This window comes from Octodon degus, unplaced genomic scaffold (assembly GCF_000260255.1).
Source record: "Octodon degus isolate 3935 unplaced genomic scaffold, OctDeg1.0 scaffold00019, whole genome shotgun sequence".
NCBI lineage: Eukaryota > Metazoa > Chordata > Mammalia > Rodentia > Octodontidae > Octodon > Octodon degus.
Genome location: NW_004524595.1, coordinates 23030444 through 23047087, shown reverse-complemented (window position 1 = coordinate 23047087; position 16644 = coordinate 23030444). Strand labels below are relative to the sequence as shown.

Genomic DNA, 16644 nt, shown 5'->3' with positions numbered 1-16644 from the left:
ATACCTGAAGGAAAATGACAGGCGAACACCCCAAAAACAAACCATCCATGGGTTAGGCTATAGCCACTCTACCCTAACAAGACACTTAAAGTCTGAAAACTTCCACTGAAATATACTTAGCTGATAATATAGCTATAAAATTTTGTACTAAAAAAGTACAAATGAAGCACCAATGAAGTAATTATAGAAAAGAAACAGTGAAAAAGATAACCATGTATATAGAGCTTGCAGGCAGTATACCTTACAAAAATTCTGTTTTGGCCATAACTTTGCAAATTTTCTTAAAACAAGAAAAGGAGGGGCCGGGAAGATGGCTCGGTAGAATAAGTACTTGCCCAGCAAGCGCAAGGGCCTGAGTTCAATCCCCGGTTCCAAAAAAGAAAAGAAAGAAAAGAAAAGAAAAGAAAAGAAAAAAAGAAAAGAAAAGAAAAGAAAAGAAAAGAAAAGAAAAGAAAAGAAAAGAAAAGAAAAGAAAAGGAGCTGGAGATATAGCTCAGTGGCATAAGCACCTGCATGGCAAGTGCAAGGTCCTGAATTTGATTTCTGATACCAAAAGAGGGGGCAGGGGGCTGGTGAGATAGCTCAGCGGTCTAAAGTACCTACTTAGGAAAGCTTAGGCAAGCATGCAAGGACCAAGGTGCAAGGACCAAGGTTTGATTCCCGGCACCACGTGCTGTGCCAGCCCCGCCCTCTGGGTGGGCTGAGCCAGCACCTCCTGCCAAAAAAAAAAAAAAAAAAAAAAGAGGGGGCAGAATCATAACCCATTTGAGGATAATTATACTAGCTTTAATAAATATCCTGCCTCAAATATGACAGAAAATATTCATCATTTTGGAAGAAATGCCATTTCAGAGAAATCTCTTACCTTTCCTTGAAGACATTCGATCAAGTGACCAATAGTCATACGAGATGGGATGGCATGGGGGTTTATGATGATATCAGGAGTGATACCTTCACAGGTGAAAGGCATATCCTGTAAAGAAAATTGTAAGACTAAAGATACTGAAATCGGGGCTGGGGGGATGGCTCAGTGGAATAAGCGCTTCCCTGGCAAGTGCGAGGGCCTGAGTTCAATCCCCGGTTCCACAAAAAAAAAAAAAAAAAGATACTGAAATCTCTTAGCTACAAAACTAGGACTGGCCGGGCCTGGTGGGACATGCTTATACTCCCAGTACTTGGGAGGCTGAGGCAGGAGGATCACTGTGAGTTTGAGGCCAGTCTTGGCTACATAGTGAATTCACAGCCAGCCTGAACTTCATAGTGAAACCCTATCTCAAAAAGACAAACGAAAAATACGACTGACATCATCTCCAACTGAATTTATGTCCTAAATTCTGTTCAAAGTAAGTTTATATGCTTCTTCAATAGTTAAGAAGTCAATAAAATTAAGTTGTGATTTTAAACATAGCAAATAAAAACTCTAGATTAGGAGTGCATGAGACCAGACACGTACCTCTTGTCTATATTGAATACCACAAGTCCCCTTCTGACCATGCCGACTAGCGAATTTGTCTCCAATCTGTGGAATTCTTACAGAGCGTACCTGAAGTCACATAAAAATAGGTTAAATGAAGTTGATTTACATTCTGAAACCACTTACAGGGAGTATATAAGCTATACTCACCCTTATTTTACAAAATTTGTATCCTTCCTGGTTGAGGGTTACCATAACCTGATCCACAATGCCCGTCTCGCTAGTCCTGAGGAAAGTGCTGCAGTCTCGCTTGGTGTAGCGTCGGTTGGTGCTCTCCAGTTCATCTTCATTTTCAGGCAAGGTGACCGTTTTGCCTATGATAACATCATCTCCAGATACACGAACCCCTGGAGCTATCAAGCCATCGTCATCCAGCTTGTCATAAATGGCATGCCTCATGCCTGCGCAGAAACACACACAGCAGCTTAAATTACTGAGAAGACCACACCCACACCCAAGTGTGCCTCCTGCACCTATTCTCCAACAGACCTTGTGAGGTTCACCCTGTGATCTCACCTCCCCTTCCCACCAACGCAGAACCTAGAGTAACGAGGGGGTGGGGAGATGGCTTAGTGGAATAAGCACTTGCTTGGCAAGCGCAAGGGCCTGGGTTCAATCCCCCCATTCCGCAAAAAAAAAAAAAAAAGAAAGAAAAAAGAAAAAAGAAAAAACTGGAGAGACTCAAGGAAATAAAACACATCCCCCATGTAACGCTGTTAGGAGTTAAACAACAGCTCTGTTGTGGCAGAAACCCTGTCTCCCTGGCAGAGCCCATCTATCTCACCTCATAGGTATTTTTTAAACATCTTAAAACAGAATCAAAGTTCCGAGTTTTCTGGACCAAACAACAAATGCTAGGTTATCTTGTTTATTTTTAAAATGTTTATCAGTGATAGCCACTCAGGTTGCATCACAGTCTGGAGGCTGAGGAGAGCTCTTGTGCAAATGCACAAAGTGAAGAGAAGAATAAGCACAACTACTCTGATCTCCTAAGTTTTCTTTCACTGCAGAAAGGAACAGGCAGGGAGGTCTGCAGCAAGACCCCTGGGTGGGGGTGCAAAGATTCTTGGCAAATCACTTATTTTCTTACACAGTTTCTAAGAACAAGAGAACACACTCCAACATTACAGAAAAAAAGGAGGCAGAAGGGGCTGGGGAGATGGCTCAGTGGAATTAAGTGCTTCCCTGGCAAGTGCAAGGGCCTGAGTTCAATCCCCGGTTCCACCAAAAATAAAAAATTAAAAAAGTTCTTTTTAAAAAAAAAAAAAAAAGGAGGCAGAAGGTACAACCTAGTAACATGACTTAAGGAAACTACCTTTGAATTCTACACTTACCCTGGCATGTTTCACGTGTAGGTTTCTCAAAAACTTCTTCTTGATCAAATCCTTTTTTAGATTCCTGCTCTTTGTAGGAGCGATAGAAAACAGACCTAAAATAAAAATACATAAGGTCTTAAAGGTAATTTCTATTTTCTTTTAATAAAAGGGCTTAGTATATACCAATAATTTGTCATTTGACAGCTAAGAGAATCTAAACCATGAATCAGGGACAAGTATAGTGGTATGAAGGGTGGAAGTTAAATGCTAAATGCAGGGCTGGGGCTGTAGCTCAGTGGGCAAGTGCTTGCCTAGCATGCACAAGCCCCAGCTCAATCCCCAGTACCACCTACGTAAATGCAAGCACACATGCTGAATGGGACACATGGGCTGCATCTTACTCCTCACCCACCTGGACTCAGGCAAGACGAGGAAGAACTGCAGGTCCTTCAACCCAATCTCCACCCAACCTCAGAGCCGAGTCCACCCTAACAAGCTGAAGAGGTGGCCACCCCACCCGGTCGGACAGCTCCAGCAGGGCTTCAGACATTAAGCTATGATGTGCACCTCCCCACCCAACTCTGGCACTGGCCCCTGAAACTACACAGGGGAGAATCCTCTTCTCTGAACTGCTTTTTTTAATTCCCTATTTTTAAAATAATCTTTATATGACATAGATTTTGGACCAACCTTTGTGTCAATAAAGCAATCGAAGTGAAGAAGCATAACCAAAAAGAGGAGTGACTTTGGGTAACTACTATAAATAATCTTATTTTTAAAAAAAGAGAAAACACACTGTAGGGGGCTGGGGAGATGGCTCAATAGAATAAGCGCTTCCCTGGCAAGCTCAAGGGTCTGAGTTCAATCCCCAGTTCCTCCAAAAAAAAAAAAAAAACCACACTGTAATGTTAGCAGCAGTTACTTATGGGTTTCAAGATAATGAGTTCATAATTTTTTCTGCAGACATTTCTGAATTACCTAAATGCAAATGTGTATTTGTTCACAAAAGACCCAAACCAAAGAGATACAAGGGGCAGGGTCTCTTCAGCTAGATGCAGCCACAGCCACTCCTCCTGTTTTCTGGCAGAAGTCAGAGTAAATCTACTTTTAAAGAACTGCTTGTATTAAAAAACCACTAGGGGCCAGGGATATAGCTCAGGAGGCACAGGCACCTGCCTGGCAAGCACAAGGTCATAAGTGAGAATCCAGGTACAAAAAAAAATCCTGAAAACACCATTATTTCCACCCCGTAGTTTCATAAATTGTGTAAAACACTGACCGGAAAAAGCCTCGGTCTACAGCTGAACGATTCATGATGACGGAGTCTTCTTGGTTGTACCCAGTGTACGATGCAATGGCCACAATTGAGTTAATACCTACATAAATTGGAGAGCACACATTAAAGCATCACCTGGGAGGCAAAGAAACATGCTGCTTCCTTTAAATCCGTTGTATTCAGTCACGTTTGCCACAAAGACTTAGGTGTTTTTATCAAAGTAACAATCCAAGTCTACTCCTCCTGGAATAATAATCTGTGAGCCACTTACTCTGCTGGTCAAATGTTTATTCCCAATATAGCCCATTCTTTTTCTTTTTTTTTCTATCTGTCCATCTATCCATCCATCCATCCATCCATCCATCCATCCATCTATTCATCCATCTATTGAGAAAGGGTCTCACTATGCAGCTCAGGCTGGCCTTGAGCTCACTTTATAGCCCAGGCTGGTCTCTAACTCGCAATGACCCTGCCTCAGCCTCCCAAGTGCTGGGATTACAAGCATGCATCACTACGCCCAGTCTCCAATATAGCCCGTTTTCAGAATCAGTGATTTCATACAAGCCACCTTATTACAGTGTCTCTCCAAAGCACATTTTATGATCAAGAGCAACACCATGGAGCAGGGCATGGTGGTGCAGGGGGGAAGGGGGAAACTTGTGCCTTAAACAAGATAAGAAAGCTGGGTATGGTGGTGCACACCCAGTAGTTGGAAGCCTGAAGCAGGAGAACCAACACCAGCTCAAGGCCAGACTGGAAAACATAGCAAGATCCTATCTCAATTTCTCAGAAAACTAAGATTAGAGGTCCTATTTGACCCATCTATTCCTCTTCTGGGTATCTTCCCAGAAGAATTAAAAACATGCCACAGTAACATATGTGTGTGTGTGTGTGTATTAAGATGGTTATACTATATATGTGTGATAGTCAAGATAGTTATACTACTAATTTCTCTTAGTTCACTGAAAAGAAGGGTTTGTGCTAATATTGTGCAGACAATTAAATAATGATATCTTGGAGCTGGTGAGATGGCTCAGTGGTCTAAAGCACCTACTTACAACAAGCTAAGCAAAAGCACAGCGACCGCGGTTCAATCCCCAGCACCACATGCCAGCCAGCCCGCCCCCTGGTGGGCTGAGCTGGCCACACACACACACACACACACACACACACACAATAAATAAATTAATTAAAAAAAATAATAATGATATCTTGTATTCTGAGTAACTAATTTAAAGATAACAATATGCAATGTATTGTTACCCTCCTAAAATTATTGTTTGAAATTTTATCTTGTCTCTTTAAAATTTAAAAAATGAAGGGCCAGCCAAATAGCTCAGCGGATTAAAGCGCCTACAAGCAGGCTCAGGGGCCGGGGGTTTGATCCATGGGCCTGCCATGCCAGCCCTGCCACCAGGCCATGCTGAGACAGCAACTGAGACTGGGCATGGTGGGGAAGGCCTGTAATCCCAGATCTTGGGAGGCTGTAAACAGGCAGATCATTACAAGTCCAAGCTAGTAGGGAGACCCTGAACACAACACGTTGTAGACCCTTCCCGAAAATACAAAAACAAAAAAATAAAATAAAATGAAATTTAAAAAACAAATGATGAAGAGATAACCATCATACATATATACATATGCACCAAATACAGGTGTACTTAGCTATATAAATTTTATATTCATGGACATTAAAAATCAAATAAGCAGTGCAAGGTCCTAATTCAATCCCCACTACTGAAAAAAAAAATCAAATAATCATTAATATAATTGGAATGGGGGAATCTTAATATCCCACTGTCACAAACAGATCAACCAGTCCAAAAAAAACCCAATTAAGAAATATCAGAATTGAACAAATAGGCTTAGTATATATTTACAGAGTATTCTGATCCACAACATTCTAACACACATTTTTCTCAGCTGCACATAGGACGCTCTCTCAAAGATCTCAATGTTATTAGCACTTCTGCACAATACCAAGTTGAAAGAGTCTTTATTTCTTGGCAGAGAAGGTATATGTTCACTCACGCCAAAGTGTAAACTGTTCATAGGGAATAATATCCTCTCCTCCCTTCTGGGCCCGGATGGGATCTGACTCTATGTATTATGATAGAGGTGGTGATGTCTGTTCTGTGAGCTTGTAAGTGCTGTGTCTGTGCTCCCCACCACAGCATAACTGCTAGGAGATCAAGAACTGTCCAAGCAACAAGTGAAGTGCCTAAAGCACAGCAAGCTCTTTAAAAACTACAGGGCACACTGAACATACCTGCTGGCAGTTCTCGGAACCGCAGATACTCCATAGAGCGCGTGGTCACGAGTGGCTTTTGAGGGTAATAGAGTACATGGGCCAACGTGTCCATACGGACGTGGAAGTTGGTGATATAGACCCCCATAGCCTGCTTGCCCATAGCGGATTGGTATGTGTTCCTAGGGGACTAACGGCAGAAACAAAAAGCACCATCAGCAGAAACTTAGTGTCTCTAAAGAAAGACTTTTCTAACCAGAGGCCAAAGAAGGCACTGATCTATAAAAAATTAAAAATAAACAAGTTTTTACCAAAAAGAAAAAAAAGCACAGGAACTTTTTCTTTGTACTGAAACATAAATGATAACCATTTAGAACTGACTATGGCTATTAACAAAGAAACACAGTAAGTTGCAAAATAACTGATTGCAGGAGTTTGTAACCTTTTCACTGAAAAGTTTTTCTCTTAAAATAAGATCAGACTAAACATTGATTTTTATTACTTGCCCCAAATCCTTGTAAAAGAAGACAAAAACAGCTACAAACCTGGTTATGATCAGGAAAAGGAATAATAGATGCACAGACCCCGAGGATCATGGACGGGTGAATCTCACAGTGGGTGTATGTGGAACAGTAAGCTACTTCTTTCTCCTGCAAGTCGTCTGGAGTCATGGCGAGCATCACTGTCTCTTCTTCCAGAGTATCGATGTACTCCACCACCCCGCTGGCCACAAGGTCCTGCCAACTAACATGGAATTCAATCTCCTTACTTCTTCAAGTACCTTCACTAATGAGGTCTCTTAATTAAAAAGTATTTTTACAGCTAGGCCTGATGCCACACACCTGTGATCCCTGCCCGAGAGACAGAGGCAGAAGGATCACCGTGAGCCAGCCTCGGCGGCACAGTACACTCAAGGCCAGCCTGAACCAACACAACAAAACCATGTCTCAAAAAAAAAAAAAATTATGTCTGTATTTATATGCTCTGTATGGAAATAGCTCTATAACAGACACAGGATTTTTTTTTTTTAGTTTTAACCATTCTTCTTTACTGATAAAATAGGCTCCTCTGCCAATACATCCTTTCAGACATAAATGTAAAGTTCCATAAAACAAAAATATGGGTGGAAAACTGCCCTAAAAACAAAGTGAATGTCTTTCAACACCAAGACCTTAAAATTTATCTAAGTAAGACCAAGAATAAATTGTTTATAAAAATAATTCATCAAATAATGTTTTATAATAGAGCTGCCTCAATGAATTGCCTCAAACTTAATCTCAACTGTGTTCTTTGATAACTATTTGAATGAATATGCCATTTAATTAGGAGATTCTTTCCTAAAAACCTATAGAAACGTTTAAACATTAAAAACAAGTGACTTGGACCGGCCAAATAGCTCAGCGGATTAGATCACCTGCAAGCAGGTGCACAGGCCAGGGGTTCAATCCCCCAGCCTGCCATGAGACGGTGTGGTGGCACACACCTGTAATCCCAGCTCTTGGGAGGCTGTAAAGCAGGTGGATCACTACGAGTCCGATCTACTAGTGAGACCCTGCATACCCTGTAGACCCTTTCCTAAAAATGCAAAAAAATAATAAAATTAAAAATAAAAACAAGGGGCCGGGGAGATGGCTCAGTAGAATAAGTGCTTCCCTGGCAAGTGTGAGGGCCTGAGTTCAATCCCTGGTTCTAACAAAAAATAAAAAATTTAAAAAATTTTAAAAATTAAAAAAAAAATAAAAACAAGTGACTTATTTATAAAACGTCAAACAAGACCACTAAGAAAAGAAATCCAATATTTGAGCCACTAGCCCTTTTCTGATCAGCTCATCCACCCCAAACTTAAATCTCTGACATGGAAAGTAGTTTTCAAGTTTATCAATATATGAAATAATACATAAAAAGTACACAAAACTATTTCTTTAACAAATTATATACTATAAAGTAAGATCTTCTATTTGTGCTATTTTAATATGATTCAATATAAATGAGCACAATATAATCAATTTGATACTTGTACTTATATGGAAATAGCTCCATAACAGACATATTAATTATTAACAGTGGGAAAAAAAAGTAGAAAAACAGACCGTGAGATAATACTTTGAACTACCCAGGTGTGTGGCACTCACCTGCAATCCCAGTAGTCTGGGTGGCTGAGCCGTGAGAACTGCTGTGAGTCTAAAACCAGCCTGGGCTACAATGCAAGACTCTACCTCAAAAAATACTTTAAGCTATTGTCTCATAACAAGCTTTAGTTTGTTTCGATTTTTTTAAAGGTGAAGATGATAAAGGTGAGTATCTAACATACAAAATAAGATATGGTAGACTATATACTCAACCATTACTAGCATATCTTAATAAAAGGAGAGTATAAACTGGATGCTGAACATTTCTTACATATAATTTTATTTTTTACAATAAAAACATATATTACATATTTAAAAAATTTTAAGTTCATCTTTGTATTTCTTATTTACTGTACTATTCCTATTATACATGTATTATTAGTTGCATACTTTACACATGTATTTCTTCTTGCTATTACTACATGTATTATTAGTTATATACTTTACACTTACGCAGATTATTTCTTCTTGCTATTGGACTTTTTTTACTTTTTTTTTTTTTTTTTTTTTGTTTTGAGGTACCAGGGACTGAACTCAGGACCCTGTACTTGCCAGGCAAGCACTTATTCTACTGAGCTATCTCCCCGGTCCACTATCAGACATTTAACACACCACAAAGAATATCATAACTACCATCTCCTAAATAGAAACAAAGACTAAGAAAAAACCCATGTAACTGCTAACACCCAATCTTCCAGAATGACACAGCCATGGCAGTTGTACAAGCCTATAACTATATGAAAACCCACTGAGTTATATTCTTTTTTTAGAAAGTTATCTTTAAAATTCAGAATTCTATCTCAGTTTTTTTGAATGAACACATTTTAGTAAGTTTTTACCTGTAGTTGTTGTATTCTCTCTCTTTCAACTGGTCAATGTGTCTCTTCTTCAAAAGCAGCTTTTGTTTTTCCACAATCAGAAGTGGCCTACAAATACGGCCTGCATCTGTATAGATCCGAATCTCTCTCTCTCGAATATCTCTGATCATAGAAACCTATACAGAAAAGATGAAACATGATCATGAACTTTTATCTTTTCTGTATCACCGCAGCTTAACTAAAAACCAGCTGGGCATAGTGGTGCCTGCCCGCAGCACAAGTGCTCAGGAAGCTGAGGCGGGAAGAACGCTGAGCTCAGGGGGTTGAGACCTGCCTGGACAACACAGCAAGACCCTGTCTCCAAACAATGAAACAGAAACTGAACTTCCACAGCAACCAACTACCAAATAAAATGGACATTCTCAGTTACCACTGCTCAATCTATTAAAAACTTAGGTATAATTTAAAATTCTAGGGCTAGCCAGATAGCTTAGTGAATTAAAGTGCCTGCTTAGGCAGACGCAGGGGCTGGGGGTTCAATCCCAGGCCTGCCATGCTGGCCCTGCCCCTGGGTCTCCTGATACAGTGAATGACACTGGGCATGGTGGCGCGTGCCTGTAATCCCAGTGCTTGGAAGGCTGAAAAACAGGAAGGATCACTGTGAGTCTGATCTGTGTAGTGAGACCCTATAGACCCTGTACTGAAGACATAAAGAAAAAAAAATCCTATAAATGAAAAGAATCTGACTTCAGCAATTATAGTTTAAACCAAACACCATCACCTGGAAGTAATGCCATGTTAAGTTAATATAAAGTGAAATGGACCACAAACGCTATTTTTGCCGTTTCTTATTTTATCTCTTTACTACACATACTTTACTCTGCAGCCGTTCAATAGCCAGCCCTGTGTCGCCCTGCCCTGCCCTGCCTCGCCCATGCTTTCTCAGGCACAGCCTTATGCTTCACAGTGACCTCTGTGACACAGCACAGTAGCTCCTTCCTAGCTGAAGATGACTGCTGAGCACTTGCATGTGGCCACTCTGCTCTGGGATGTGCCGTACGTACACATCACACAAAGGATTCAAAGATAATACCAATAAAATGTAAAATACAGCTCCTTAGGGTTGTTTTTCATCTTTTTGAGAAAGGGTCTCACCACATAACTTACAGTAATCCTCCTACATCAGCCTCTGAGTACTGGGATTATAGGCATGCATCACCACATCCAGCCTTAATAGCGTGTCAATTTTTAATATTAAAATTATAAAATTTTAAATATTTCAGGTAAGGGGCCAGTGAGATAGCTCAGCGGACTAAGGCAAGCACAGGGACCTGTGTTCAATCCCTGGCACCACGTGCCTCACTGGCCCTGCCCCAGCACTGGGGAGGCTGAAATCAGGAGGATCGTGACCAGTCCAAGCTGCACAGTGAGACCCTATACCAAACACATTAAAAAATAGAATTGTCAAAGAACTGAGATACTGAAAAAAGGATTGGTAATTCCTATACACAGGGGTTTTTATTTATTTTTTTAATGTATTAGTACAGGGTTTACAGGGTTTCCACTATGTAGATCAGACTCCTAGAGATACTGTTTTTTCACTGGGATTACAGGTGTCCGCCACCACACCCAGTCTCAGTCACAGTCTCAGCACGCCCTGAGGGCAGGGCCAGCAGGCAGACTGGGGATCAAATCCCAGTCCCTGCATCTGCCTAAACAAGTACTTTAATCTGAGCTATCAGGCCAGCTCTCACACAGGGGCTTTTAAAAAGTGACATTGCAGCTGTCCTTTTGGGCTTGGGATGTAGCTCAGCGGCACAAGTACCTGCCTGGCAAGCACAAGGTCCTGCGTTCTATTCCTGGTACCAAGATAAAAATGTAAAATCACTTCTGGATCCTATCATTAATGAAAGAATTAGGTTTATTTAAGAAAGGAAAAAGTTTTGGTTAAGACATAAAAGCTTGATCAAAAACACCAAAATCTGCTCCAAAATTAAGAGTCAAAAGAAAATATTCCACCTTCCTAGCCATGTCCTATCCATAGGGAGCAATCTGAGAAAAAACACTGTGAACTAAAATGCCATAATGGCATTCTAAAATTCAAGAAAGATACTGCTTTCAACCAGGTATGGTCACATACACTTATAATCTGAGGCTAAGGCAGGCGGATTTAAGGCTGGCCTAGGCAACATATCAAGACAATCTCAAAAATGCTAACAGAAAAAACCCTTAGGCTACCACTCTGCAGCAGAGCTACTGCCCAGCAAGTGTGAAGTCCCCAGTACTGGTTTAAAAAAAAAAGCCAGTCAGTCACATTTTTCAAACAGTATAATAAAAGCTCTATTGCAAAAAGTAATAGAGCTCATATAGGGGTACGGGAGCTTGTGACAGGGTCTTGCTCTGCAGCCCAGGCTGGCCTTCAACTCACAGTAATCCTCCCGCCTCAGCCTCCCTAGAGCTGGGATGAATGGGTATGTACCACCACATGCAGAAAAACCATGCCCCCCTCAACTCTAAGTGATCCTCTTTCATCACCTCCCAAGTGCTGGGATTACAGGCACGTACCACCACGCTCAGCCCAAACCCAGGCTTTCTTCTTAACTACTAAAGATTTTCACTGGTCTGGAGACACAGCTCAGTGGTAGATTGCCTGCCTACTATGAGCATGACTGAGGACTGATCCCCGGCACCCACACAAAAGGAAAACAAACATGGGCCCTTACTTCAGACACAATGATGTCCATCTGCCGCCGCAGTTTCCTTAGGGTGTTCATAAGTTGTTCAGGATCTTTGTGTATTCCAACCCAACAGCCATTAACAAAAATCTTGGTTGCACTAGAATGAAAAATCAAAGTATTTTGCACTTAGCAATTCTACCTTAAGTTATAACTAAACATTAAAAATAAAATTCATCTATACACACTCAGCAATAGCTGCAGGAGAAATTTCTTCTAAATTTTCCATACTCCATTCTTCTAAAAATTCCAGAATTGGAGAGGGCTGAGATCCAACTGAAATGTAAGCCATCAGGGCTAAATTCTTCACAAGGCCAACCGCATGCCCCTAGGGAATGAGCCAAGTGGTTACACTCATTTCATGTGCTCACGAAAGCTGTCAACAGCCTTCCTTCAATCTGATTTCAAGATTTACTTATTCTCTAAGAACAAAATTACAAGTAGTAGCTTACCTCTAAACCACAATGCATAATTAAATAAAAACCACATCTGACAGTGACTACACATAAGTCACCATCCACAGCTTCTCCCAGCCAAACAAAAACTTCAGCGCCTCACCTCGGGGGTCTCAGCAGGACACACCATTCCCCACAGCGTGTTGTGCAGCTGCCTTGGTTTGGCCAGCTTGCCGTCTCTACCAATAGGAGAATTTAATCGGCGCAGGTGAGAAAGTGTTGAAGCGAAAGTAAGGCGGTTTAACACCTGGGGGGAGAAGGCAAATCTTTAAAATGTAGGCATTTCTACGCTGCACTGTCACACTGAGGCAAAATCATGTTTTTGCAGAAGATTCGCTGAGTACTAAGCCATCACCACCACCCCTTTTCTGACTTTCCTCAAGATAAGCTTGCTCACCCTCCCCACTTACTGCAGGAATGGAAGGTGGGAGGTGCATTCTAGCACAGCACAGTAAACTTTATGATCTGTCTCCCAACACTGGGAAGTTAGCTCCACAAGGGCAGGGACTTTCTCTGTTAAAACCATTTTGTTCTCTGCTCTATCTGATACCACTTGATCTGTGCCACTCATCAGTGAGCTGTGCAGGGAGTGTGACCTTAAATGCTACCAGACCTCACCCCTGAACCACAGCAGCACCACTAATCCTTCCCAGGACCTTTTCTAGGCTGAGGCCTCTAAATCTAACACAGATGCAAACATCCATTACCAATACTTAGAAAATATAATACAGGGTAATACCAATAAACAGTATTTACAGAGATAAACATGCAATTCAAGCTTAGCATGCCTACTAATAAGTCACCATCCCTCCATCTCTGAGGTAACTTAAACCCTGTCCTTCTTCCTAAGTCTCCACTTACAGTTAATGGTATCTCCCTCAATCACCCTACCTAGAAATCTCAAATTGCTCTTAGTCTTGAGTTCCTTCTTCCACATACTGATGAAAGGATGTGAAGGAACACATCCTTTCAATGGCATTTTCAGATTTTCTGTAAAACAGAGCCTCCCTCCCAATGCCACAGCAGAGTCTTACATGAGGCTTCCAGTTACCTCACCTGTACTACTTCCATCACCTCCAAATCCCTGCCTTGTGTTCCATCTCCCCTCCCGTTACCAGGATTACTAAAACAGAAATGCATCTATAGCACTCATCCATTTAAAAAATATTCAACAGGTCACTGCTGACCACAGAAGAATGTGACATTAAAGCCTTTTTATTGAAGTCTTAATGTCCCAACACTCCTGAGTCCTTCAACAGTCATATATACACCTTCCTACCAATCTGGGACTGGGCAGTGGCCACACACTGGAGCGCACTTCCTCACTCTGATGAATTACCTCTATAAAAGCCAGAAGGAACTTCTCTTCCCTACACTCTACAGAATTTCCCATCATTCAACTGGCAAATGACTTATTTATAAACACCACTTCCTAAGTTGTCCTCAAACACCTTCTAAAAATGCTGTATGCAGTCCAGTATTTCCACTCAGGCTGCTGCATCAAATGATCCTGAACCCAACCTTGCCCTACTTACATCTTTTCTCCACACTGCCAATACCGTGAATGCGTCTAACTGGGGTCACCCATTGGGGAGCCCTCCTGTCTCTCAGGAGTTATTCCTATTCCCCAACTCCTTCTCAATAAATGTTCCTACTTTTTGGAATTCCTGAACTGCTTGATAGACAGACTCCTCCTGCCTCCATCCAGAGCTCAAGAGGTTAACAAGTTTCCTGCAGGTTTTCTGTGCACTGCTGATTCCACCTTCCTCTCCAATTTGTGTGGTTTCCCAGTTGTGCTTCAAAATCCAGATCAGGCGTCACCTCTGACACTTTCTCTCGGGGCTAAAGATGCTGTGACAAGCATCTGCCCAGCGCGTGAGAAGCCCTGCCAAAAGTCCCAAACGCAGGGAAAAAGAAGACTTCTCCTTTCACACTGCAATCCAGGCTCCCTGCAGCACTCCCGGAGAGCAGCTGCGCCTCTCTTCTGGATGCCTACTGTGCCATGTTGTAACTACACATCTCCCACAAGCACAGTGAACTACTGAACGTCAGGCCTCGTGCTTTATTCCTCACGCAGAAGAGAGGCCCTGCACACCACAGGGTCAGTAACAATCCACTGAATGGGATCTGCAGGGTGGCAGTGAGCACACGTCAGGTCAGGCAGTAAAGAGCTGTACATGAACCAATCGATCTCCTCTGACTGACACCAATCCACTCCTCAAGGCTGATAATAAGTGCCTCATACATCGTGTGAACCCTGAATTATAAATACCAAGTGCACTCAATATCCTGACTGAATTAAAAGAACCTGCAAATTTAATTTTCTTATCAGTATACTGACAATTTCATAGAACATCTAGTTTCTAGAAATCAAGCACTTTGATGCGAAGAAATCTCTCTACAATTCCATAAAGCCAGACAAGCATGTTACAGGTTTTTAATCTTATACGAAAAATATAAAAATATAAAGCCTCGTAGTGAGACTTTTGATTATTATTATTATTATTTCATGTATTTGGCACAGGGTCTCACTATGCAGCTGGGGCTCTCGTGATCCTCCTGTTTTCAGCCTCCCAGCACTGGGATTACAGACGTGCACTGCCATGCCCGGTCTTAGTGGCGGGATCGGCAAGCCCTGGGTGGGGCCAGCACAGCATGTGGTGCTGGGCTCCAACCCAGGCCCCATGCTTACCAGGCAGGCAGGAGAGCACTGAGCCATCTCACCCACCTGCAGTGAGACATTTTGTAAAGCTTCTCCTCATCACTCCAGGAGCAGGTACCCTAAAGCTGTGACAGGACCTGAGACATCGGTGTGAGAAACGCTACACTTCCCAACAAACGAAGAGGCTATCTACCTACCTTGTGATATGGAGACTTCAGGAGACAAACTTTACTAACTCATTGTCTCACCTCCCAAGCAACTACTCTATTTTGAATTCTAAACCACAAATCAAAAATTACTCTTAGTAATACTAAAGCTAATTTCATTTTCATAATTCAAAACCCACAGTGACTTTCTACTTGACCATTAGGGAAAAAAACAAAGTAACATATTCAATACAAAAGAATCTACAAGTTCCATAACATTTTTCCTACAGTCACAGGTAACACCCTTACCTGAGATACTCCAGCCCTGGCTTGATGCGCTTTCTTTTGGTCACCCCAGTTTCCAGTAGCTAAGGAGTACTTCAGGCCATCAGATATAATCCTTGTTTTAATTGCCAACTCCAAGTTGAAGTCCTTTCCTCGATCAATAAACTTCTGTGCATAGATTCGCACTTCTTTTAGCAAATTCTTAAACATACTGCCAAATAAAACAGTACATCTTTAAACACACAAAGATCTACAACATGTACTTTGTAGACAATATTACCCACAAGGGGGGAAAAAGCTTTAGCAGGGTGAAAGATACTCCCACGATTTACTATATACACAATACTTTGTACACAGCAACTATGTTACTTTGCAGTATATTATGTACAAAACACAAAAATCATACAGCACACATATACATACCACAGGAGGCAATTAGAAAGTATCAGAAGATAAGGTTGTTAGAGGAATAATTTAAAAGAAATGCTAAGAAATACTAATCAATACACTAACAAAATGTGATACATAATGCTAGTATTACCAATCCTTTTTGTATTCTCTGCATTCTAAAATAATTTTTGTCTTATAACAAAAGTATACCAATTACTACTATACTCCAGCCAACAAAAAAAAAATCCTTCAATTATTACCATACTGTCTCACAAGTTTTTTTGGGTTTTTTTTAATGGGTAATAAATGAAAAAAAGACACAAGAATAATGATGGCAAAAATGTCCCATTAAAGAAACTCAGTCCACAATAAGAAAGTGCAAACAATGAAATGAAAGCAGGAAAAAGTTACAAGAGTAAAATTAGAATGCTAAGAAAAACTATGAAAACTCAAATTTTGGAGAACATCATGTGTGCAGCTGAGAATCCGTATTCTGACACTGTCTACTAAGTCCATCACTTCACAAGTTTTGTTATTTGTTTGCTAATTTTTTTTCTAATTGGTGCAGCTAGCTGCAACAATGGAGTGCTAAAATCCTCCATTATAATTGTGTTATTGCTTATTTGATTTTTCACTTCCAATAAAATTTGTCCTTGACGGCTTTCCAAATTCCAAAAAAATAAAAAATAAAATAAAAAAATAAAAAAAAT

At 41.0% G+C, this 16644-nt stretch overlaps 1 protein-coding gene across 1 annotated transcript in view; it reads right to left on the bottom strand.

Moving 5' to 3' along the window:
• Polr2b (RNA polymerase II subunit B) overlaps positions 1–16644 on the bottom strand; it is a 45272-nt gene that overhangs the window by 3148 nt on the left and 25480 nt on the right. The window contains exons 10-21 of the mRNA XM_004627529.2: positions 15569–15755; positions 12555–12698; positions 12185–12324; positions 11985–12096; positions 9283–9437; positions 6860–7058; positions 6336–6504; positions 4070–4166; positions 2809–2903; positions 1625–1875; positions 1454–1543; positions 866–973 (exon numbers count right to left, since the gene is read on the bottom strand). Of these exons, the coding sequence (XP_004627586.1) occupies positions 866–973; positions 1454–1543; positions 1625–1875; positions 2809–2903; positions 4070–4166; positions 6336–6504; positions 6860–7058; positions 9283–9437; positions 11985–12096; positions 12185–12324; positions 12555–12698; positions 15569–15755 (1747 nt within the window). The remainder of the gene's footprint in view (positions 1–865; positions 974–1453; positions 1544–1624; positions 1876–2808; positions 2904–4069; positions 4167–6335; positions 6505–6859; positions 7059–9282; positions 9438–11984; positions 12097–12184; positions 12325–12554; positions 12699–15568; positions 15756–16644) is intronic.